Source organism: Sceloporus occidentalis, unplaced genomic scaffold, assembly GCF_023333645.1.
Source record: "Sceloporus occidentalis isolate IW3139 unplaced genomic scaffold, rSceOcc1.0.p SCAF_3, whole genome shotgun sequence".
Lineage (NCBI taxonomy): Eukaryota > Metazoa > Chordata > Lepidosauria > Squamata > Phrynosomatidae > Sceloporus > Sceloporus occidentalis.
This window is the reverse complement of record NW_028316983.1, coordinates 61567687-61594399: the sequence shown is the minus strand read 5'-3', so window position 1 is coordinate 61594399 and position 26713 is coordinate 61567687. Positions and strand designations below refer to the sequence as shown.

The 26713-nt window shown below is 39.5% G+C and overlaps 1 protein-coding gene across 4 annotated transcripts in view; it reads left to right on the top strand.

The window, feature by feature from the left end:
* LOC149316036 (forkhead box protein P4-like) overlaps nt 1-26713 on the top strand; it is a 194223-nt gene that overhangs the window by 68765 nt on the left and 98745 nt on the right. For all 4 annotated transcript variants that reach the window (XM_089514649.1, XM_089514650.1, XM_089514647.1 and 1 more), the window contains exon 3: nt 10710-10799. In XM_089514649.1, coding sequence (XP_089370775.1) covers nt 10710-10799 — 90 coding nt within the window. The remainder of the gene's footprint in view (nt 1-10709; nt 10800-26713) is intronic.

The window sequence follows — 26713 nt, the reverse complement described above, 5'->3', positions numbered from 1 at the left end:
ATGCATCATGGCATGGCATTAAACCTGTATCACTAAGCCACTTGCCGCACCACACTAAGGGACACATTGTTGAAGATGCAAGAGAGGGCCTTTTCAGTGACTGCTTCCAAAGCTGTGCAACTTAAAGGGAGACTTTCTTTGTTACCTTTCATTGACATGGAAAGACATTTCTGTTCTCATGGGTTTTCAGCCATGGTTTTCAGCAGCTAACTGGCTGCTTATGAATAGAGCTCTTAATGTGTGGATCCTATACTTTATTGTTGGATCCTGATCACAGCCATTCTGGACCCCCTTGTGAAAATGGAATTTCACCTATATTCAAGTCCCATTGGCTTGAATATAGGCACGGGCGTCTGGGGGCACGTGGGTGTGCATGCTGAGCACATGTCCCATTTATTGTCCCTCCGTTTGTCCTTCGCGCATAAGCAAGGGATGCGGATCCAAAGACCGCGAGAATGGAGGGAGGAATGTATAAGATTTTTAAAAGCATTTAAACAATTTAAGAGGTTAAAACATTAGACACTAATATTAAAAATTGTTAAAAGACTATATACAAACCTTAAAAACAGCACCACATAGCATTAAAAGCACAATCATGGCCAGTTTGTAAAAGTCTAGTGGCATAAAAATGTTTTAGCATGTTGTTGGAAAAAGAGCAAAGATGGGGCTCTCTCAAGAAGAGGAATGCCAAAGTCTGGGAGCAGCCACCAAGAAAGCCTTCTCTTTTCTTTCCACCAAGTGAGCCTGCAGAGTTGGTGGAACAGAGAGAAATGCTCATTTTATGCTGATTCCAATGTTGTAAATAATATATATATATATTTAAAAAACACACACATCTATTTCTTTAAATTATTATTTAAAGGACTTAGTATGGACTACATCTGTAGAAATAATCCAGCTCGACACCACTTTAACTGCCTTGGCTCGATGCTGTGGAATTCTGGGAATTGTAGTTTGTTGTAGCACCACAGCTCTCTGACAGGGAAGGATAAATGTCTCACAGAACTACCATCACAGCATTGAGCCATGGCAATTAAAGTGGTGTCAGAATGAATTATTTCTGCAGTGTGGATGCAGCCCAAGTAGCCTTATTCTCCATGAATTTGCCTGACTCCATTTTAAAGCCAGCCAAGTTAGCAGTCATCACTGTGTTTTTTAGTAACCTCATCCAAGTTTACTGTATATACTCATGTATAAGTCTAGAAATTTTAGTCAAAAAATTGACCCCAAAAACCTAGGTCGACTTATCCATGGGTCAATGTAAATACTATACTTTAACTCTTTTTATAAAGGGAACCATCCCCTCCTGAAAGGCAAGAGTGCAATCTGTCCTGGAAGCACTGACCTCCCTCTACTCTCTCTTCCATCCAGCCTTTAGTGTGAGCCAAAACGGTTATGCCTGCCATAATATTGTAGGTTCTTTGGCATTGTTTTCCTTTGCTTCATTATTTACATCCTTCATTACATGTCCCTAAGTTTTACCCTCAACTTATCCAAGAGTCCTGTCAATATCCATAATTTTGCCCCCCAAACCTGTCCTTGACTTATACATGTGGTCAACTTATAGTCAAGTATACTGTATGATAATTCTATTAAATTATAAGTATTTTTTGGTATTTTGTACAGTGCATATATACAGTTACTGTAAATACTCATGTAGAAGTACAAATTTTAGTCAAAAAATTGACTCCAAAAACTGAGTCAACTTATCTACAGGTCAGTGTAAGTGCTGTACTTTAACTCTTAGAGAAGGAATCATCCCCTGGTGAAAGGCAAGAGTGTAATCTGCCCTAGAAGCATTGACTCCCCCCCATCTCTCCAGCCTTTGATGTGAGCACAAGCATGCCTGCTAGATTTTTGTAAGTTTTTTGGCAGTGTGTTTTCCTTTGCTTCATCCTTTAGATCCTTTGTTTTTGCCCTTAAGTTTTACCCTCGACTTATCCACAGGTCATATCAAAATCCTTAATTATGGCCCCAAAACCTGCCTTTAAATTTAAATGTGAAGTCAACTTATAGTTGAATATATACAGTATGTCTAACTAAAAAGATTGTATGTACAGCACTGTGTAAATTTACAGCACTTCATAAATAAAGGTTAATAATAATAATAATAATAATAATAATAATAATAATATGTTCTTCACAAATATTATATATGTAATAGTATATTAAATATGCTGTTTAAGCAAGTATGGAGGCTGTGTGGTCCTCCAGATGGTGTAGGACTAAAATGTGCATAATTTCTAATTGTTAGTTATGATGGCTGATGGGAGTGCACCAACACCTACACATTCCATGTTTTAAAGTATAGATGTGCCTGCAGCGTGCGAAATAGGTCTACGTGAACCATGGTGGTGGCTTCTATATCCTTGAGTCTCAGTAACCCAAGACACCTTGTCATCCTTGTGATTTACTTGAAGCTCACCTGAAGTTTACTTCAAGCTTAAGTTATCTACTACTGTTTTGTTTTTCTTTACTTCCATTTTAAAAATTCTTAATATTTAGAGGGATCAGCATATCAACATATAGCAGCAAAAATAACAAAGTGTCTTGCTGTGGCAACCTAAAAACTAACAAGTAAGGGTTTTGTTTTGGTTTTTTTGAACTATTGTAGATTGCATTCTGGTGCCCCAAGAGTTCTTGTTCTTCCAAATATAAAAGCCAAGCCAGCCCTAAAACATACATACAGTATAATGACCTTTTTTTTAATTTTGGCTGTTTTCTAAGCAAAGTCCCACCAAATCTGTGACTTATAGGTTACATTCGTAATCTTTTACTATTTATTTATGAATTTATTGCTGCTGTGTGCCCTTTTCCAAACCTTTCTTAGCATTGAATAAATTTCCAAAGAAATAGAATAGAAACAGAAATCAAATATTTATGCTGCAGAATTTTGTCAGCATAATCAATGTATAAATCGACAGGATGTGTAGCATGTGCAGTCTAGTTTGTTTATGGTTTAAAAAAAACCAAACAACCCACACAATTATTACAAGGAGATTTATGCTGCAACAAAGACTGTTTCCTTTCAACTATATTGGCACATAAGACTTCATTAACGAAAAGCAGAAAAACCCAAGAACTGACAATTTTGTTCTGTGTTTATTGATGTTTTTAATAATTACATTTTTATAGTAATGACATCTCTTAATTTCTTATATAAAAACTAATGAGTGTTGGACTTCAGTATGGTAATTAATGCCTAGTTACCAATTGTTGCTGCTTTTTAATGTTTTCTTTGTATTTTATATTCTTTTCAATATTGATTACTATTTACATTTTTGATAAAACTATAAGAAAATGTGGAAAAGAGAAATGACCAAGTCATTGCTCTAGATCTATAGATTTATTTTATTTTATTTTATTTTATTTTATTTTATTTTATTTTTAGTGTTAGATACATAAGAATGAAAGTGTGAGTATACTGTCACATGCTGATAGCACTGTGGAGAGATCTAGCAATGTTTAAAGCCTTTTGAAGAAAACGTATATATTGACGTAAGAAGCGAATGTATCTTGTCATCTATGATATCACAACATCTCTGCCTATGACACTGGCACAACAACATTCCAGATAGCATAAAAATAGTGGGGAAGGAGCTCTCAATGGTAGTGAGAGTACAATTTCTCCCAATAACATCAAATTATAGTTTAATTTCTAGGGAATGATAATTTCCCCTATGTTATGTTGTACTGAGAGAAAGTTGCTTGGCTTAGCAATGATGGCATATTTCTTTGCTTCACAAATACCCACTCCTGCCATTATCTGTGTAGTACTGAAAAGAAAGCAACTTGTCCAATGGCAGGTGTTGGAGCAGGAAATTAGCACCTTGCCTTTTTGGGACCATAAGTTAGCACTGTTGGTGGGCAGGTTCTTGCTGAAACTCACTTGCTGAACTGAACTGTGTTGAATTTGGGGGAAAGGAAAGCTTTCTTTCTAGGACTGAGCGTGAACAACCATTTTATTGTCAAGAGTGTGCTGTCAGCTTTTTGTTAAAAATAAAATAAAAATGTAAATCTGTTGTTTAGGCGTGCGTGTTCTGTTTACATAGTTATGGGCAAGTGTTGCTACTATATTGGTACTCGCAACTAATGTATCTTGGAAAAACAACCATCACCCCACCCCTCCTGGGGACTGGAGCTATCTATATACTGCTGCCTCCTAGCAGTGAGAGTTCTAACTTTTTTGTTCATTTTTTTCCTTTCCCTCATAGTAGCTAGGAGGTTTTTTTGAGGCGGGGTGGGGGGTGTAAAAGCTTCTGTGGGTGAGCTCCATAGTTGTCACAGGGAGGCCCCAGTGTGAGACTGTAAGGCCATGTCATTTTTTCCTGTAAATCTTGTAATTTCGTGCTTCAGAGCACAACAAAGTGAGAGAGTCAGCAGGGAGTGAATTAAATTCCCCATGAGAGCTCATGTGGGGTGGGCATCTTGCGTTCTCTCTGCAGTTCCCTTGGCTCTCATGCACCATGCTGTGTATCCCCTTAATCGAGCAGCAGGTCTCATGCCGCCTCCTGAGTACCAGCCTGGCTTGGTGCCCTCTTGACATGTTCTGGCACCCGTCACAAGCCGTATTCTTCTTGCACAAGCCATTACCAGCTTAATAAACTCACACAGACTTTACAGGGTTCCCAAAAGCCTATAAAACAGGGGGTTGTCCCTACTGTCCCCTTGTGAACAAAGCTCCTGTTGTGTGGCTAATGCAATTAAAATGGGGTCTATTGGAGACTTCATACAGCTGGCCGGGGCATCACAGTTTCCTCTAGTAAGCTGGCCTTCTGATCAGTATAGCACTTGTGCTGCTAGCTTACCACTTTGCTTTCCTGAATATGCCTAGGTCTCCTCTTGAACTTTGAGAAATTAATTAATTGATTCAAAACAGCAAAGCATTAAAAGAGCGAGGAATTGGCTGTGTGAAGTGTTAAAGACTTGGAGAGCGTTCTTTCGAGAGACAGGCAAAGCAAGACTCCTGTTTGTTTGGGGCTTGGTACTTACCCTGTGTTTTTGGGAAAAGTCACCACCTCTTTCTGAGCTTTGTTTCTTCATTTATCACATTGTCTGAAGTACTTTACAATGATCCTTGAACTTATCTTTGCAGTTGCATGTTTTTCCTTGTGGGGTCAGTGATATTATAAGAGTCCACAGTTTAGTGAATGAGGCCACAGAGCTCAATTTATTCAATCCAGGTCATACGGCAGGTCAGTATGAATAAAATCCAGCCCCTTTGAATTGAAATCAGGGCTCTCCTTCCCTGGAGAAACTCTTCTTGAGCAAAAGTTACTGCAAAATGGAAGCTGTTAAAGAAAAAACGATTATTCTGCACACATTGGAAGTGCATGAAAGTGCTGTCTGAGCTGTTGTCATAGGTACTTGGAAGCCAGGTGGCACAACTGAAACTTTAAACCTGTTGAATTTTGAATAGGATTTTATTGTAACTGTTATCTTTCGTCCTTTACACTGGTGCTGCTGTAATAGACAAATTTAAGGAAATGGTGCTTGCATTCCAGAAGAAGGTGGCTTGTGTCTCCTGTGATTTATAGAACCACTTATACACAAATGGACTGTTGCGATTTCATGTATTGACATGTAGATGCATGAATTTTTAAGTCTTAGTGTTTGTGTTTTCAATAGTTTTTATGCAGTATCTTTCACAGTTATTGCAGGTTTTTGTAAACAAGCATGACATGATTTGGGGGTTTTCTTTTCTGTGTCTTTGATAAATACACTATTGACTTTTGCTTTTGCATTATTGGGAACTATGTTTAGTGTACATTGTAAAGTGTCCAGTAATTCTGGGGAGAGGGGAATGGGGAAGAGAGAAAGAAGTTTATGCTCCAAGCTTTAGAGGTGTTTGTGAGAACCACAGTAGTGTAGGCAACTTCTGCTTTTTTAGCTAGACAGCTGCTTCTAAAACCTGTAAATAACAGTAAAAACTACATTGTACTTCTATTTATTTATTTATTTATTTATTTATTTATTTATTAAAAAAATTATATCCTGCCCTTTATCCGAAGATCTCAGCACTGTATCTGAACATCTCAGGATGCTAAATTTAGCATTTAGTGAAACTTTTAAGTAAAACATTTCCTTTCCTTTGGACATCTGTGTTATGCTTAATTTAAAGCAATCTGGAAAATAATAGTGTCTGAAAAATACATGTACATACAATGTTGTGCTTGGAAGTGTGTCATGGGCCTGAATCCAATAGTACCCTGACATTGGGACTTGACTTCTCTTGTTCTGCTGTGAAACTGTCTGTGGCACTGAAAATCTGCCCTGGAGAGTTTCTTGGTCCTCCAGAGTACAGTAGTTAAGACAAATGGAAATCTGTGGGAGGGTGGATTCCCCTCCACCACTAATTATATTGGCAGAAGTAGCTTCTGGTAGGCGAGATACCCTATTGACATCTTACCAAGTTATTCTAATATTTAACTTCACCATATATATGAATTGCACATAGTGTGCAAAACCTATTGAAAAATGTCTATTTCATATGCATTTTATATACCTATGTAATGGATATGATTTTGTTTATAATTTGTCATATGCAATTACTAACATGAAATAACTGGCAAATTTAATACTGTGCTGCTTCGTACATAGGTTATGTGTATATGATCAGTTAGAAGACTGCTATTTATGTCTTTACATTATTTATGTATATATATTATATACATAAAAATGTACAGCGTGTCTGCTGTATTTCACACGTCTGTTTAAATTACCAAACTAGATTGTATACACTTTTAAAGTTCTACATCTATCTTTACAAAGTTGCAACAATATGATTTCTGTCTTGCCTTTGCACACAGTGATGTATGCAATTTTACTGCATACAGATAAGTGTGCACATGCTAATCTGATCCATCTGTAGAAAATCAGCTGCTCCTCCTAACAGAGAAAGTACGGTACAGTATGCAAGGTTTAAATGCCTGACGGAAAGTAACTTTGTTCTTTATAGCTGGAAATGTGGAAAATTAACAAGCAGCTCTTTCTCTGGGACACACCCTGCAAGTGCCTCTGCCGACTGGGGAGAGAACAGCCGCCCTTTGGAAGCCAGAGCCTTGATTTACGGTTGCAGTGTTGACAGCTCAGTGGAACCCACATGCTGTTTGCAGCACTGCCAAGCTGGGCTATGACCTGGCGACCTCTACCCCTGAGCTTCCCCCTCCTGTCTCTATGCTGTAATAAAAACCTGTCTTGCAGGCAGGCTACAATGACTTTGTTGTTCAGAAATGTACCAATTTTTTTTTTGAGGGGGTTTGAAATTCTTCTCAAAGCAAAAATAAGGGACGTATGAGGAAGTGGGGCTCTGGGAGCAGCTGCTTTTGGTACCACAGGATTGTTTGTGTTAGAGGTTATTCTCTGCTTGCATTCAGCTCCTGAATGAATCGCCTTGCCTCTATACAAGCGCACACTCCCCCCCCCCCCGTGTGGTAGTGCCTTTCTGATCATACACACTTGGGTGCATTTCTTTCTCTTTTCTCTCCTCACTCCCCATTTGTGTTGTTTTACAAGCGTTGTGCCTTAATCATGCACATTTCTCTTTTGGACACTTGTGGTCATGTTTTTTTGTAAGTGAGAGACAAAAATTAATGTGCGTCTATAAAATCAACGGACTTGGTTAATCATCTTACTCACATGTGGACAACCTGTGGCCCTTGGAAGTTGCCTGTGAATTCCTGTCCTTGGATTCTCCAATCCACATCTGCCCCACACACTGCCATCACAGTTGTGTTGGGGAATATGCCAGATGGATATAACACTTATTGTGTGTCCTTTTCTCCATGCTCAGTTGAGCTTCTGAGAAACAGATAGCTGGAAGTCTGGCAGAAGCATGATCGTATTGGAACAGTAGGCCTAGTTCCTTGGTACAGTCACACTGCTAGTCTGTAGTGTGTTTGATGAAAATTGCACTTTCCCCTTCCTGTTCAGTTGAGTAATGTGTGGGGAGAAGGAAGAAGTATGAACTTAGGCCCCATTCAGACTGGCATCAAAAATCTGGAAGGAACTGGGCTGATTCGGATGCCCCTCCCCCGAATCTCTCTGTTAGCAAGTGCCCACTACAAAAGAGGGGCATTTTAAATCGAATGCATTCTGTGCCTGCTGTGAAGGTGCCTGCTGTCAATCAAGCGATCGTCATGGTGATGTTTTTTCAGGGGCATTGGAAGTGTCCTCCCCCCTCCTTTTTTTTAAAGAGCCATGCACAAAATGCCCCAAAGTGTCAGTTTTTTTAAAACCTCTTTTTGTGTGTTGTGTGTAAGTGTGGGCAAATGGGTCAGATCTGCCCCTGTCCCCATTTTCAATCCCATGCAAGCTAATGCATCCCCCTCTCCTTGCCCCCCAGAATGCCTCTTACACATGAAATAATAATAATAATAATAATAATAATAAATTCCTCACCTTAGAAATGCCAGTAAAGGATGCAGTTGCCATGCATTCTTTTTTTTTCTTTCTTTTAAAAGCAATTCAGGACTGCCTCTGATTTCAGTAGCAAAAGCATGTATCATTTTGTCTAACTGACAAGAGCAAAAAATGTAACATTCCAATTGTAAGTCTAGCCCTTTGCAACATTTGTAACATTCCCCTTTGCTGGAAGCGAGCAGATGAAAGGGAAAGTGCACAAGCTGCTAGCGCTGCTCTATCTGCCTCAAGAAAACAAATCATGCGCATATTTGGTCAAAAATAATTTTAAAAAAATATGAAAAGGGGTGTGTGCCTGATGTGAGCTCTGTTCGTGCCCTGCCTTTGACCTGACCTGACCCTTTTCCTCCTGCTAGAGGAGTTTTGCCATTGCCATCCACTGAGGCTGAGAGAGCGTGACCTGTCAGTTCCAACTAAAGTAGACCCATGGAATGAATTGGGAATAAAATGGAAATGCAGCGCAGGCATTCCTGTAGCATCCTCATATAACACAAATAATAATAATAATAATCCAGGAGCAAGAGGGAATGAAAGTAGAACAAGCAGCCTGATTTCCCTACATGCCCCAGCGTAGCCCCGCAACCCAATTCCCCCTGGAAATCCTCCTCCTCCTTCCTTCAGACCCTCTCCTTCCTCGGGGATGCCCATTGACCCTTTCCCCCAGCTCCTTCATCCTCCTCCTCCTCCTGCTCCGTTTTAGAATCCCCTCCATGGCTCCCTTCCTCCCACGGCCCCTTCCTCCTCCTCCTCCTCCTCCTTCATCACTTTCTCCACCCGCCCCACCTCTCTCTGACAGTCCTCTGCAGCTCAAAAGTCACCCCTGATTTCCTCCTTTCCTCCTGTCGCCCTTTGCATCCAGATTCCCCTTTTTGCGGCTCTTTCCTACTCCTACTCCTCCCCCTCCCTTCTGATGATGGGAGGGAATGCTCTGACCTCTGCCCGCCCCCTGACCCCAATCCCTCCCTAATTTGCCCCGATCATGTTCGAAGGCAAGTTCAAATTTGGCGCAACCTGAGTCTTTTGAGAAAAGACGGATTTTAGCCCGAATCTGGATACCTCGGTGTAAGGGGTATTTCCTTGTGCAAGCCCCGACATGGATTGTGACGGAATCGGATCCAATATGAACTTCACGTGCAAGAATCGCTTTCAACCCCATTTTTTCTGTAGTCTGAATGGCCCCTTAGTGCGCCTGGAAAAGTAGTTTAAATATCAGCATCCTTTTAATCTGAGACTGTGGGGGAGGAAGTGTTTTCAGATTTAGAGGTAGCCCCACCCATTGCCCATGTGGCTTTGGGGATCCTTTATGGCTTTGCCCATTTTAACAATCCAGTTCTGTTAACAGTGGTATCTTATTTCTAAAAATTTTCAGATGGCCAAGAGTTAAGAACAACAGCTTTTTTTTCCTGAAAAATTACCTCCTTCATAGTGCAAAAGTAATTTCACACAATAGCTTGCAGAAAGTTCTAAAGAATTCTGGCTTATTGTGAATGAGCCAATGAGATGATTCACAATGCCCATTTACTCCCATTGCAAGCAGGCACAACTAAAGAAATCATAGTTTATGATGTGGCCTTGTGAGTGAAGAGACAAGCCAGAATGCTAGGTTTGGATGTCATGAATGGAAAGCTGCTTCCACTTGAAGGAATTGACTTCTAATCAATAAGACAGGGTTCCCTTGGAATCCTGCTTTTTTGTGATATGCAAACAAGGCTATTGCCTTTCTGTATCCAACACTATTTCATCTATTTGTTGCTATGGGATCTGACTGGGAAATAGGCCCAAAGACAGAGAAGAGAATGGAAATCTGGCAGATCAGGAAAATCAATTTGATATTCTTAAATCTTTCCAGGGACATTAATCTTGTTCTTGCATTGGGATTACGGCAGTTCACTGATCTCCCATTCAGTTTGTTATTCCAGGCTCCCTCGGTTTACTTTCTTTTGGAATTCTCAGATCATTCATTGGGACCCAAATCTTTCTGGTGTTACAGATATATTTCTTTCTCCTTTACATAAGCAGAAGAGAATGCTAATGGAAGCACATACATTCATAGAAGATGGGCTAGAGGGAGGATGTCCTACTATTTGCATTATTTCAGTGCCAATATTGCATGTTAAATACAAAGTATTAGCAAGTCATACTTGACCTGCTGTCTTGAACACGTGAGCTGTGATCATACTTCAAAGTTGAGAGTACCTAATGTTGGCAGCGGGTTGCATGGGAAAGAGTCTGAAAAAGAGAGATTGATTAACTTCTTTTTCTTTTCCTCCTGTTCTATATCCCTTCAGGCTCTTCAGGTGGCACGGCAGTTCCTTCTCCAGCAGGCAACAGGGCTGACCTCTCCCAGCAGCAATGAAAATAAGCAGCCAGCCGTTCAGGTAAGAGGCAGCAAAAACTTCAATATTTCCTTTGAAACCTTTATAGGAAGTATAATGCTAAGAAGATTTCCTACAAAGAATGCCTTTTACTTTTTGTGATTTCAAGAAGCACTGTGTAGCATATGGATCAACTACTTAGTTTTTAATTGCTGTTGTTAAGGAGACAAACTAGTCTCATTGGCATGGCTATCATTGTAGCATTCTTTTGAGGTAACACACTGCTGTTCTCATTACATAGATGAAGAACAGGGATGCTATGCAGGTGGAAATTGATGCTTTGTACAAGATAATTGAGACAGTAAAATTTGTTAAGTGCTATCAGGTCAACTTTGACTTATGGTGATCCTGTGAATGAGAGACCTCCAAGTCACCTTGTAGACTCAGAGCCATTGCTTCCTTGATTGAGTCCATCCATCTGCAATGCAGCAATGCAATCCTTCCCTTTTCCTACTGCCTTATCAAGCACCATTGACTTTTCTAATGAGTTATGTGTTATCATGATGTGGCCAAAGTACAACCATCTCAGTTTAGTCTAGGGAGAGTTCAGGTTTGGTTTGCTCTGGGATGCATTTATTTGTCTTTTTAGAAGTCCATGATATCTGCAGAATTCTTCTGCAGCACCACATTTCAAATGGAGACTTTCTTCATTGTCCAGCTTTCACAACCATACATAGAAATGGGAAATACAATGGCATGGAGCATCCTAATTTTAGTACAATGGGTCCTTGTTATCCGCTGGGGTTAAGTTCAAGGAACCCCCATGGATTACAAAATCCGTGGATGCTCAAGCCCCATTAAATGAAATGACACAGTAAAATGGTGCTCCTTATACAAAATGGAGAATCATCGTTTGCTACTTGGAATTTATACCTTTTTTGAATATTTTCAAGCCATGGATACTTGGATCCGTGGATAAAAAAAATCTGTAGATAAAGAAAGCTGACTGTATTCAATCAATATATGTTTACACTTCAGAATTCTGTCTAGTTCCTTTATAGCTGTCCTTCCAAGGCCTAGTCTTCTTCTGATTTCTTGACTGCTGTCTCTATTCTGATTAATTAAGCCAACGTATAAAAAATATTGAACTGTTTCAACGTCTTCGTCATGTACATTAAAGTAATGTAAATCATCTATGGTCATTATTTTTGTTTTCTTGTTGTTCAGCTGTAATCTTACTTTTGCACTTTCTTCCTTGACTTCCTTTAGTAATTGTTCCAAAGCTTTGCTATTTTCAGCTAGCAGTATAGTGTCGTCTGTATATCTTAAATTTTCTTGCCTCATTTTTCTGAGTCTAATCCTGCCATATATGTGATATGTTCGGCATTAAAATTAAACATATAGGTGATAAAATGCAGTTTTGTCTGACCCTCTTGGAAACCATTCTGTTTCTCCATATTCTGTCCTAACAGTAGCTTCTTGTCTTGAGCACAAGTCATGCATTGAGACTATCTAATGTTGTGGAATACCCATTTCTTTAAGAGGGATCCATAGTTTTTCGTGGTCTACACAAAGGCTTTTCTGCTTTTAAAGCACAAGCTGATTTTCTACTGAAATTCTTTGGTGTGTTCAATTATCCAACATATGTTTGCAGTATGATCCTAATACATCTTCCTTTCCTGAACCCAACTTGGACATCTCACATTTTTTTCTCCATATATGGTCAAAATCTTTGTTGAATTTTTAGCATCACTTTTCTTACATGGGAGATTACTACAATGGTCCTGTGATTACTGCAACCCCAGTGTGTTCTTTGAGGATTGGTATGTATATTAGCATTTCAAACCTGTGGGCTATTGTTTTGTTTTCTATATTTGTTAACAGATTTTAGTTAAAACTCAAATAGAATCTACAGAGACAGAATCTCTGTTGGTGTGCCTTCTATTCCTGGTGCTCTGAGTGCACCTTCCACTTCATTTTCAGAAATTGTAGGTTCATCTTCAGCTGGTTCTGCCTTGAATGAATCTGTCATCCTTTTCTTTTATATAGTTCTTCAATGTATTGTTTTCACCATCCTTTTATTTCTACTAGGTTATGTAATTTGACCCCCTCCTGGCCATAAAGCATCCACACCCTTGTTTTAGGTTTCCCTTTGGGCCCATTCACACTGCATTTTAAGCTGGGCTCCATTTTGATTTAAGTGAGGGTCGTTCACACTTCTGTCAGGGTTTCCTGGCGCAAATCGGGGGTCGTTCATACTTGTGCTGGGGTATTCTGACCCGAATTGGGGGGCTGCGGTGTAAATCCCCCTTAACCCGTGGTTTTTTGCCATGGGTTTTCTTGTGGTTCTTTTCAAAAGAACCGGTTTTTGCCAATGGGAACTTGAAAACCAATCCGATCCGATTCCTTCTTTCCTCCTCCTCTCCCTCAGCCACCCCTGTTCTTGCCTCCCTCCAGCCACCTCCATTTGCCACTCCCATTCTCGCCTCCGTTTGCCCCCATTCTTGTCCTTCTTCCTTCTCCGCCTTTCTCTTTCACCTCCCCCAATCTTGCCTCCATTTGCCCCCTCCGTTCTTCTTCTTCTTCCTTCTTCCTCCTCTGCCTTCCTCTTTCACCTCCCCCAATCTTGCCTCCATTTGCCCCCTCCGTTCTTCTTCTTCTTCCTCCTTCCTCCTTCGCCACACCCAATCTTGCCTCCGTTCTTCTCCTTCCTCCCAGTCACCCTCATTCCCCCCCTCCATTCTTCTTCCTCCCAGCCACCTTTGATTGCCCCATCCATTCTTCTCCTTCCTCCTCCTCCTTCACCGCACCCAATGTTGCCTCCAATTGCCCCCTCAGTTCTTCTCCTTCCTCCTCCTTCTCCTCCTCCCTCCTTCGCCATCCTCGATCTTGCCTCCCTTTGCCCCCTCCGTTCTTCTCCTTCGCCACCCCCAATCTTGCCTCCGATTGCCCCCTCTGTTCTTGTTATTCCTCCTCTTCTTCTCCCTCAGCTACCTCCACTCTTCCGCTCCTTCCTCCTCCTCTCTTCTGCCAGGATCATGGCATTTTATCTCGTTGCCAAATGGGAATGGAATCCTGGGGTAAAATGCCATGATCGTGGCAGATCAATGCCACGGGTAGAATCGATCCTGTCAATCAATACCACGGGGAGATTCGATTGTGGCATTTCTGGGAAATAACCCAGTTCCCACACCAGGTTATTTTTTCAGTGTGAATGGGCCCTTAGATTTCTCAGATCTAGTGGAAGAAGTTTCTTGTTCTTCCCTCTTTTTTTGCCATCTTCTATTTCTCTACCTTTACTATGATAATAGTTCTCACTGTCCATGCACACAAGTCACTTAAACAGTTGTATTCAGGGTTCTTATTCTGTTTATGTCATATTTTACTTTTGCTTCTTGTCTGTCCTTAAGTGCCAGAAGAGTATTATCTGTCATTCATTGAGCCGTCTCTTTAGTTTTGGCTGCAGATAATGCCCTTTTGCCTTCCTCCTTGATAATGTCCTGGCTTCAGTCCAGAATTCTTCTAGCTCACTGTTAATCAGGCTTAATAGTGTAGATCTATTTCTTTACAATCATTGGGGATGTTCTTCAGGTTGTATTTCTGAATGAGAGTTGGTATAGTATTTTTCTTTAGTGTTACTCTAATTTTTGATGCTAATATTTCATGATCTCTGCCACAATCTGCTTCCGGTCTGCTTCTGTGCAGGCAATGCCCATTACACTGTCTCTTCTTTGGTTGCTGTGTTGACTTCACGTAATCTTATCAGTCACTCCCCTACTTCATTTCTTGATCATAGACCAACTTTTCCTACGATTTTTATTCTGCTCTGTTTCATACTTTTACATTCCGATTGCCGATGATTAACAGAAAGTCTTGTTTTGGTGTGTAATCAGTTTCCTCCTGAACTCCAGCATAGGATATTTAATAATAATAATAATAATTTGTTTTATTTATATACCGCTATTCCAAAGATCATAGCGGTGAACAGCAAGTAAGCTAATTAGCAAGTAAGCTAATTTGCCCCCAACAGTCTGGGTACTCATTTTAGCGACCTCGGAAGGATGCAAGACTGAGTCGAGCTTGGGCCCTTTTGCTGGTCTTGAACTCGCAACCTTGTGGTTTCAAGTGAATGGCTGCAGTACAGGCATTTAACCACTGCGCCACCAGGGCTTTCAATTTCTTCTCCCTCTGCCTTTGTATTTGGTGCCTAAATTTTGATTATGATTTTATTTGAAGTCATATATGATTTGGTCAGACTTTAAATTATATCCTTTGACTGCTTTTGCTGCATCTCTCCTCTTTATTAATGCCACCCCATTTCTTTTTAAGCTTTTAATTTTTTGAGTAAAACACTGTAATTATCTGACTCAAAATGTTTCATTCTTATTTACTTTTGCTCGCTTACCCCAAGTATTTCAATGTTTATATGTTTCATTTTTTGTTTTACTTTATCTAGCTCTCCCTGATTCATGCCTCTCACATTCCATGTTTCTGTAATATGTGTTGTGCAGCCTTGGACTTCCCTTTCATCTCTGGGCATCTCAACAGCTGAATGACTTTTCGGCTTGAGTCCAGTTGTGTCATTAGCCACCGTGCTACTCATAGCTCTTTTCTGCTGTACCCCAGTAGCTCATTGAGTGCCATTCTACCATGGAGTTTCATCTTTCTGCACTATCTCATGTTTCATTTTGAATTATCTCATCATAGTGTTTTCATGGTAACAGACATTCAAAACAGGTTTTCCTTTCCTCTTTTTGTGCAGTAATAAGAAGTGTTAGCTATGGTGCCACTGCTGATGTCTCTGAGAGATCTTTTGCCAGAGCCACCCTCCACTACTGCTGCTACCCAGTAGCTGTTTGGCATATTGAATCTAACTCCACAGGAAAAAGCTGTCTGACATGGGAGGAGCAGCACTGCTGCCTTCAGCATAGCCTCTTGCCTGACAGGACAAGTAGTATCTTTGATAGTAATATACTGAGAATTTATCTTCCATGTTGTCAGTTACTCACTTGGTAATATTTGTTTTGAGTGCTTGATGAGGTTTCATTCCTTGATATCTTCTTGGTATATTTTTTTTCTTTTGAAAGAACAATGGTATGACACCCACACAAGATTATGTATCATTTAAAAAATAATTTCAATTGTTGTTTTATACAGGAGATGGAATACTTAATATAGAATTACATTGAACTAATTTAATTCATCGGGACTAACATTGTTTTACTTTTATGTTTTGGAATAGGTTTTAAATATAGGAATAGGAATAGCTTTCTTTCTTTTAAATTTTGGAACAGACTTGTTTTGTACTGAGTTATTTTGGGGAAATTTTTTAGGATGAAGATGAAGAAGTCTGGATCTAGAGTTACCAGGCCAGGAAAGACTTGGGTGCAACACTTGTCCATTTGGTTCTTGTTACTGATGTAATATTTTTCAAATGACTGAGAGCAGCTGATTTTGAACGTTCTCACATAAAGACTTAAAACTGAATTAATTTGCACAACCTTTAAACAGAGGAGTACATGTTATCCTTTCTGAGGTGGGACTGTACTGTATCATGGCAGACCAGTAGCTTGCAGCTGTGATCACAGGTGCATGGTACAGTTTATCTGCCACTTTCTTACATATCTACTCTGGTAAGGCAAAGGATCAGTCTGACATGACGGAATATTTCACATGAAAAGGATCAAAAGAGAATCGATAACCACCAATCAAGGGCTTTAAATCTGTTTGGGACATTTAAAACTTGGTATTGCAGTGTTACCAGGGTGACCAGGCTTTATCCTTTTCTAAGACATATCCTAAGTTTCAATCTTCTAAAATTTCATTTTGAACATGATTAAGGCCCAACACAGGCATGGCAGCAGCGATACTAGGGCTAGGGACCGCACAGGAACTGCACAGTCCCTAACTAGTACAGAGTGGCAGCGTAACAATGGCAGCATCCTGTGTACACGGGTGGCACCATTGTGATGTAAGCGCCACATGCCGTCCATATGGCTCTGTGCGTCGCTTACATCGCGAGTGTGCAATTGGCACATTCGTGACGTCGGCCCTGTGGTGCAAAAAGAACCCATTTTTTCCGGGTTCTTTTTACTCTGGAGGGAAGCCACGCAGTTTGGTGGCTGAGGCTTCCCTCTGGAGGGAATTAGACCATGAGCAGGCTGCCCCTTGGGGCAGTCTGTACCACGCCTAAGAACCATGAATTTATATTACATTACTATTTTAAACTTTTATTTGGTAAGACTCTACATTTGTCTTGAATGTCCTATATTTTACAGTGCCTTGTCCTTCTTAGTAGTGAGGACCTCTTGTCAACCTGAGTGTTACTGAGATGGCCCATCAGTCTGTCTGTCTGTCTATCTATCTATCTATCTATCTATCTATCTATCTATCTATCTACCCACCTACCCACCCACCCACCCATTTATGATGGTAATGTGAAATGTGTGTGGAAATCTTGGGCTGTAGCTTAGCTGGGTTAGTTAACCTGGGTAACACCCTCCCTTTCTTTCATTTGTCACTAGCTTCTGCCTTGTCATGTAGCGATGTATGGATCAGATTGTCCATGTCATTTTCAGTTAGCACTATCAATGAACCTATTTCATCCTGTTTCCAGAATAATCTGTTTTTTTAAAAAAAATGTATATGAATGTGTATGCACATTTATTCTAAAAAGTAGTAATTTTTTGGTAAAATGCATATTTTAATATAAATCTATTATATCGTAACATTCAGAAAAATATAGACACAGATGGATTCCTGAAATAATTTGCAGATCAGAGGGAAGTGCAAATCATGTCAGTTTGCTTTCAAAGGCAAACTGAATGAAATCTTGGAACATATGTACTCTTTCCATTTAAACCCTGTCCTCTATCTATTCTCTTGTCTGAGACCTCATTTCAGTCCTATACTGCCTTACGTTCCTCTTTTATAGTCCTATTTAACCGTAAACTTGTTAGTGAAGTCTGCAAAGCTTTAATTCTCAGTCTCAGTCTCAGTCTCCTCTATCTCCAGCTAAATAATCTTGTATAACAGAAGCTCTCTTCCTGAGTCAGTTGATTGTAGTAGTTAGAGTAGAAAACAATAGACTCAGTGTGGGTTACATTTGTCAAGTGCACGTCAGTTCCTTCCAGTCCCCTCACAAGAGTGCCGAGAGACTAGAGGGGATCAGTGTTGCTTTTAGGTTCTCCTGTGATGGACTAAGCTCTTACAGTTCACCCCTCTACTGAGAGGAGGAGATGGTTCCTTCTTTGATAAAAGTTAAGGTACAGTACTTAAAATGACCCATGGATTAGTCGACCCAGCTTTTGGGATCAGTTTTTTTTACTAAAATTACTAGCCTTATACGTGAGTATATACACTATTTATCTGGATAATATCCATTGTGGGCTCCATGTTTTCCATGTTTCTTCATGATTTATAGTGAAGAGGTTGAGAAGTGTTGGATTGACTGAAGTCATATGTGTGAAAATAGAACTGTGGGAAATTTGAGTCTAGTTGGTACCATCAGTACTGCCATTTACTTCTAAAGTGGTTGGTTTTTACTGGATTGATAATTGAAGGGAGGGGTGACGCTCTGAGGTGAAAGATCACAGGGTCACAATAATTAGTATATTCTTATTTTAGTAACTATTACTGCCTGTGGTTAGGAGGGCACGTGATTCTACCCCTTGACTGTCTAGGATGTTTATAAAGGAAATTATGACACTGGACAGCCTTTCTTCTTCTTCTGAGTGATGGAGGATAGAATGAGTGACCACTGTTGATACTCATATATAGTCAGTAAGTTATTATTCCTATTATACTTATTATTTCTGATGAACACCTATGTAATTTATTATTTACTATTTATTAAAATATTTAAATCCCACTCTTTCTCTAAAGATCTCAGGGTAGTGTATAAAACTGACCTGACTAATTTAAAGCAGAGTAACAATGTATACAGTAACAATCATTTTAAAAGACTAAACCTTCCTGACTTCGGGCAGACTATTTCTTACATTGCATCCATGGCCTTTCCTTCCAGTCAACAGAGCCTACGTCAGCCAAGTTACACGGATGTCGTGCACCAACAGTAAATTGAGTGCTACTCTGTATGGCAGCAGGAACCTGTACTTGTATTGCTTTTTAGAAGGTTTGTTCAACCTCTGTCTTATATGTGTGCTATAGTTGGTCTCAATGCTTAAAGAGTGGCAGTTACAAATAAGCAGATCCCATACTAATGCTGTTGAAGCAATTAAGTGAACAATATGGGCGTCAGTATCCAAAATGTTCATACAGAGCAGCCACTAGAGGGCCCAAAGACTCATACACCAATTATGATTCACCTCCACAGGTGAGGGCTGGGATTGATGGGGATTTCCACCTATACACTCTTTGTTGGTAGTGACTCTGATACTGAAGTTTAAAAAAGCCGCTAGACTGTATCTGGTCATATACAAGTATCAAGTGGATGTAGTAGGATACAAATGGTTTGTTGAGTCATGGTGCCCTAAAATGTGCAAATGAGATTACGCAAAAGTCACTGGAGTTCCCAGCACTATTCATTAATGATCTCAATTTATTGATTTACCACAGATTTTGTTGGGAAATATTAACTAAGAATACTTTATTAATTAAAATGTTCTTAACAGAAACAAGCGTTTATTTTTAGGAAGTGGAACTTTCTTAACACTGTTGACTTTTTTCCTGCTAGAAACTTTTAACAAAAATTGTTCTCCAGTTGTTGCCCAAAAGAATGCTCAGAATTTCACATGAAAGATATTACTGGTTCTGCAAAATTCAGAAGGAATATAGATGTACTCCTTGTCTACTTAGTCTGTAGTCTTTGTGACTACAGAGCTCAGTGCTAGCAGAATAGCAGATCTGTTGTTATTTTCTGTCTCCCATTCTTCCTCAAAATTTCTGAATGTGGGTGATATGTCACATGCCTCTTCCTCAATGGAAATAGCCAGTAATAAGTGATGATAGGGGGCAATGAATAGAATGATTACAACATCACCAGTATGCATTGTTTTGATCTAGATATTGCAGGGAAGAATGTGGAATGGAAATAAAGAGATAATAGCTCTGAACCTGAATTTATGCTCATTTTGCAGCCTTTTTCATATCCCAAGCCTGCCACCTTTGCTGGTGGTGTGTACATGTGCAATGACCTCCATCTTGGCAGCATCTCTGGTGATACCCAAGTTGAAAGCAGGACACACACACATATATTTATATAAGTGTGTGTGTGTGTGTACACACATGTCCTGATTTCAACTTGGGTTTCCCCAGAGATGCAGCCAAGAGGGAGGTCATTGCACATGTACAGACCACCAGCAAAGGGATATTGGGATATTGAAAAGGGCTGGAAAATTAGCATAAATTCAGGTCTAAAGGAGGAATAGAAAAGGAAGGGGGAAGCCCAAGTGAATGGAAAGTGACAATTTTAAATAGCTATGTGGAGGGGCTCTCCCTTCAGGCTAATTCAATTTATCGGTGAACAGCAGGTTACCTTATTAAAGCCACGTGGGTTTAATTAACAAAGGAAAGTAATTAGTATGTGCTCTCCCAGAGCTAAAGGTCCTGCCTCTTTCTGGCTGAATTGTCTCCAAAGTCTGCTGGAAATGGAAGAGACCTAGTAGAAGAGGGTATGGAGATGGGGGAGGCTTCCTTCTGTATCTTGGGATGTCCCTGAGAGCCAGATCCATGCAATGATCTTGGCAATGTTTGTTCTCATTTTCTGTCTGTTGATATACATCTGGCATAAAACAATGTGGTTATTTGCCTGCTGTTTTCCCTTCAACTTCACATTGTTTTCCCTTCATTTTTCTGGTTTTGTTTGGAACTGCATACCTGCAGTATGATCTTGGAGTGTATAAACTGTCTTCCTCTAAACCAGGTTTGTCCCATTTATTTTTAACTTCGCTACCTATCTCTAAACCTACTGAACTGAATCTGGATAGCATTGCTTTTAAGGTGGTGGGCCTTCTTCTCTTGATATCTGATGCCCAGCAACACTCATTCTGAACTCATGTCTTTCTGATGGTGGAAGAAATGCATCTTCAGAGCAATGTGATTTAAGAGTATAATCATTGGCAAAAAAATTCCTGAGTCCAGTTTAGGGAACATTCCCATTATACCACATTAGCCATTTTGAACTCTTCCAGTATAATAAAGGCATGTGTATCTCAGTATCCCACTCTGCCTGCCTATACACACAAACTTTCCAAACCTCAGCAGGAAAAGTAGCATCAGAACCCATTCCACAAAATAGTTTAGGTTTATATATTCTGCTCTCCTTCCATCAGGAATGACTGTAATTTCCATGTAATAAGTGAGACGACTTTGCATTATTCCAAGATTTTCCAAATAAAGTCCTGTTGGGAGTTTTCCACTTACTTTGTTGTTTTCCAATGAGAGTTGGATTAGTCCCATGCATCTCATGTATTGGAACAATATCTATGAAATACAATTCTATGAAATGCTTTAAATTTAGAAAGATTTGATGGTGATAGAGGAAAATGTTGGTAGCCGGGAAATAACTTTTCATTCCCTAATGGACCTTAATCTTGAAAATGCACCGTAAAACTGCTGTCTCTGAAGAGTTTTTGCCACATGTTGGAATACAGAGCTTTCTCGAAACATATTTTCCTTCTTCTCAACCCTACCATGACCACCTTCTTTCCCTCTCAGGCCTTCATCATACCTTCCTGAATAAACTTGCCTTTCTGTGGAAGGAAGGGACAAGCCATCGTCTCCATTAATGAGTTTAACTGAAAGTGAAAAATGCAAAATCAGAGCTGATATTAACAGCAATAATTCATCAGGGCTTCTTTTGAGCCAACAGCTTTTTCCAATAGCTTTTTCAGGAAGGAAATGCAGTCACCAAATGGAAAATATCTTGAAAGAACAAAGGCAGTGAGGGTGAAGTCAGATTCCTGTAATCTGTGAGTGTCTTCCTTTATTATTTGTGTGTGTATGCATGCCCATCTCTTTGACTTTTTCATCTATTGTTTTTGTCCCCCTGCTGCTTCTTTTCCTAGTGTTTATGAACTGTGTGTGTGTGTGTTGCATGGCTCTGTCTTTCCTAGTCTCATTCTGTCATTGCCTGTTTATCTTCCCTTTCACCCTCACTCATTCATGGCCTGTTTTCTTTCTTACATTTTGTTTTTCAATCTCCTTTCTCTTTGCCCCCCTCCACCACAATCCTGTTCCAGCCTTTCCCAGTCTCTACTCTGTTTGTTCCTGTGGCTTTCTCAGAGTTAACAGAGCGTGCCCTTCAGCCTCCCTCCCCACCTTTTGTGTTGCAAAAGAACTTGTGAAAGTTGTAGACATGAGTCAGGAATAGCTCATAACTCAGCAGCCTCTCTCCCCTCCTCATGCCCCAGCATTACAACTGGAGGAGGATCTGAATGAGGGGAGATATGGGATTAAGCAGACTCTCTTTGAAAGGAAGTTTATCTAACAGTGGAATGGTGTGGATGAGATTTACCAGGAGGGTTTTTCCAGTGTGTGTGTGTGTGCGCGCGCGCGCACGCTCACACACACGGCTGGAGAATGTATTGGTAAGAATGAAGGATGTATAGAGCAAAGTTCCTTAGGCCAAAGTCTGCTCTTCCTGAAGAAGTATGAAGAAGTGATGGTAGGATGTGTGTCAAAAGAATTTGAATTCTCACTTATGTATAAATTCTGTACCACAGCAGGGCTCATGAGTAGCAAGAATACTTCTCTAACTTCTAATGGGAGCAAAACCTAAATGCTTCACTTTCCCCCCAATTTACTTGCCAGGGCTGTAAAGTCTGCTTCCCAACCTTGCTCCCAACCCACATTTTTTAAAAAAAAAACCAGCTCTTTTGCAGTCTAGTCAACTGTGATCCCCGCTGACATTTTTTTTTCTTTTGCAAGGATATAAGATAAGGGCATGAGACTTAAATCAATTGTACAATTACATATAGAACTCGGGTAGAAGCAATTTCGATGTTTGGAGAGAGTATTAAAATTTTCAGGAATGCTGTGAATTGTTAGATTTCCTCTTCAATTACCAGGGGTGAGAAGTAAAGATGGGTGCAAGAAAAATGTCCTGGAGTTGGGTATATAAAAAACAAACAAACACAACCTGGGACTGTGCTATGGCAGAGGTCTCAAGACTGAACGTAGTAGTGGTTGACAGGAAAAAGTTTCTTGACCATTGGTGCTTGGCTAGCACCTCACTGCAGCCTACAGTGCCCAGCATGAATATTAAGGCATGCCAAACCTTTTTGTTTTGATTGTAGATCTTAATAAATGGCACAATGTCAAATATCAGTATTTTGCCCACGTTTTAACTCAAAGCTTAGTTAAACAAGTTCAGCTTGCACCTCTCTTTTAAAAATTAGAGTATGTATCCTAATTTAGTCTTGTAATGCAGTTTTGGTAAACAGGACTCAATTGGCTGCCTGCCCTCTGACTTCAGGGGCCCCTGCCCCCTATTGAGGGATTGGCAGATTTTAGCTGATAAGATCTACCTTATTTTTCACTAAAAGCTTTGAGGTCTGCCAACCAGACCCAGGTGCACAGTAGTGGCTCGAGAAGGCAGACACAGAATTCCCAAACATGGTGTGTGTGAACACATGCTCAGCCTAAGAGTTTATTTTCAGCGTGGGCACTGGAGCCTTAGTCCTTTTACACACAACCCCCCCCCTTTTCTTTTCTTTTCTTTTCTTTTCTTTTCTTTTCTTTTTTTAATTTCTGCAGTCTAAGTTAAGAAGACAAAGAGCCTTTTCTCCTGATACCTTAAAACTATTGGAAGTCAGAAGCCTTTGCTGATCTACTGCAAATAACCTAACTCCTGTCCACTCCTGCCTTACTGGATCCAGAATTAGACCCTAGTTCATTAGCTTGTCTTCAGCATCACATGTAGGTGGTAAATTCTTAAACTTTTGATTTATTTCTGGTGTACACAACTTGAAAGCAGGATGTTTCCTGCGAAATGATTCACGAAGTTTAAGCTGTCTGCACAGTCCACACTGATCCCTGTCACCTTTGTAGACTAAAGGGAGTATAGCGCAGACTGAGGTCTAGCTTGTATGTCTAAGCAACATGGACTGGAAAGCAGTGATATAACGGACCTGCTTTCCCAAAGTATAACTTTATAGATAAATGTGCTTCAATTATCCAAGTGAGCTACGTGCCTATTTTAAAAACATGTTCCATTTATCACTGACTATAGTGCAACATTCAGAATATTTCTGATTTAAAACATAGTTTTTGTTGAACAGAAAGAAGTGGAATAGAATATCTTGCATACAATTGTAGAACTTAAAATAGGCCTGACTTGTTGAATTTATGTTTTCTAAATTCCAGTGTGAAATGATCAGATACATACCACTTAGACTGCAGCATGGATTGGAAAAATCCACATTTTCAATTATCCTCCAAATTTCACAATTTTTCAAATTTGGCAATACAGAATGTTGAGTTTTTCTCTCAAGAAGTACCAATAAGCATTCAAGTATGAATATTGTACCATAAATTATTTTCGAAGTATCTACTTGACAAAAAGGTTTGTGAAAAAACGCATTCAAAATTAGAAAATTAAGTTCATATTTATATACATTATTTATGCATTGTTTTCTTCAAACATCATGCTATTGCACAAATGGGATGGAAACGAGATATGGTCGTATGCAAAATCAGGACAGTCTGAAAACAATGGCCTGTCTGTTTGTGGCTTCATGAATAGAGCATCATCTTTCAGTCCATGGACCATCCAAATGAATGCCTTTTATCGAACACCTGAGAGATGATAATACCACAAGCATTTTAGTGTGTGGTCATTGGAAGTCAGGAAAAGTACCTTAAATATAGTGTGGATTATGAGATTTCAAATGAGCCAGGAATAAATTAACAACTGATACCAGTTTTTAAATCATTCTTGAATAGGTGATTTGCAGCATATTGCGATAACTAATTTATTTTTCACATTTTTAGGTGACCAGGTTTTTGCAATAAGACATTAAGCTTTGTTGCTTCTTACTTACTGTATATTTGCTTAGAATTATTATCCTTTATTTTCTTTTAATCTTTTAAATATTAAGGTAATCAATTTATTTTTATTAAATATTAATAAAATTCATTTTAACTATTGGCATTTCAATATTTCCATTCCTTTTTCCTCTACCAATAATGTACAAGATTAAAAGGTACAATCTTTTCTTGTCTATTCACAGGTGAGTATTACATCACCTGTCCTTGATTTCTTACGTTTTCTAATGTGCTATTTTCCAATTGGGTAGCTTCAGTCATAGGTTCAGATCAATAGCTGCTCCTGAAATTTTTCCTCCCAGTACAAGATAATCAATCTTTGAAGTGTTTGCAGCCATGATCTAGCATTTCTGAGAAACCGTACAAATCAAGACTATAGTCATCATGTCCATGAGTTAGAGTAACTAGGGCTGCATCCACACTGCAGAAATTATCCAGTTTAACATCACTTTAACTGTCATGGCTCAATACTGTGGATTTCTGAGAACTGAAGTTTGATGTGACACCAGAGCGCTCTCACAGAGCTGATTAAATGTATCACAAAAACTAAGGTTCACAGAATTCTGTAGCACTGAGCCATGGAAGTTGAAGTGGTATCAAACTGGATTATTTCTGCAGTGCAGATGCAGCCTAGATGTTCAAAGTGTTTCCACCAGCTTTCTGATCCTTGGTCTACAGTACAGTATCGCTTAAGTCTACAAGCAACTTGAAGGCACATATGCAAACACAAATCAAGGATTCTTGGTTATAGTTCAAAGCATTTGTGACATCAAATGATTCAAAATCGCCAACTGCGAGATATGCGTCGACCTCGCAAAGGGCCTTTTCCATCTCGGCCCCACAAATTTGGAACACCCTTCCCGATGAGCTCTGCTTCATCACCTCCCTGGATCTCTTTAAAAAGAGACTCAAGACCTTCTTTTTCCGTCAAGCTTTCCCCCATGTGCCTTGATATGTGTGGTTTCCCCCCTGATATGTATCTTGTACCATTGATTATCAACTCAGCTGGCTTTGATATGGTTTTTATGGTTTTAAATTGCGATTGAATTTTTATTGTCAAGTTTTAATGTTATGTATATATCGTGTTGTTATTTTTGATTATTGTATTTTGTATTCTTTGTTGTGCACCGCTTTGATCAGTTTTGGAAAAGCGGTATATAAATAAATTTTATTATTATTATTATTAAAATAAAACTCCTTTGATTTCTTTTTAAATTTATAATCCTTTCAAGAGAGGTGTGGCTATTTAAGAAGAGATTCTGTTCATCCATAGAATAATTTTAGTGGAATGCCTTCATTTTTCCTTTGTTCAGATGGCTGAAAAACTATTTAGATATTTAGGAGAGTGTCTGTTTCTTCTTGAGCTTTGAAGTAGCTCTGTGTGAAGGTTCCAAACAAGTGACAGCAGTGATCAACTAACTTGAAATAGTTAAATGTTAGCCATCTTTAAGTTCATTGTGTTATACTTGTTTTGATAACTTATGGTGACTTAATGAAGTCTATGTCAGTTATTATCTATCATGTAGTAGATGTAGTAAAGGGATCGGTTTACTTAAGGAAGAAAATACTAAAGGCTAGCATAACAGCAGGGCCAAAGTTCAAGTGTGTTCACCCATGAAGCTCACTAAGATCTTTTATCCTGCTTTGCCTACTGTACAGGGTTGTCAAAGATAAAATATGAGGGATCCATGGGGGCTATACCATGTATGCTTACCTGAGCTCCTTGGAAAATACTTGGGGTATACCGGGACCGAGAATGTCACTTGTACTTGTTCCTGTAGATAAACATAAAAATTGTTTCATGGGCATATGAAAGAGCTACAACTTTTTACAAAACAAACAGAAACAGCTAGAGCTGCATTCCTAAACTCACATGAAAAACAAGTTGCAAGTCTACTAGCTTAGCCAGTCTGGCCAAAGTCTTGAGATTTGGCAGGAGTTGTTCCTGTATATATCTCCCATGACCAATA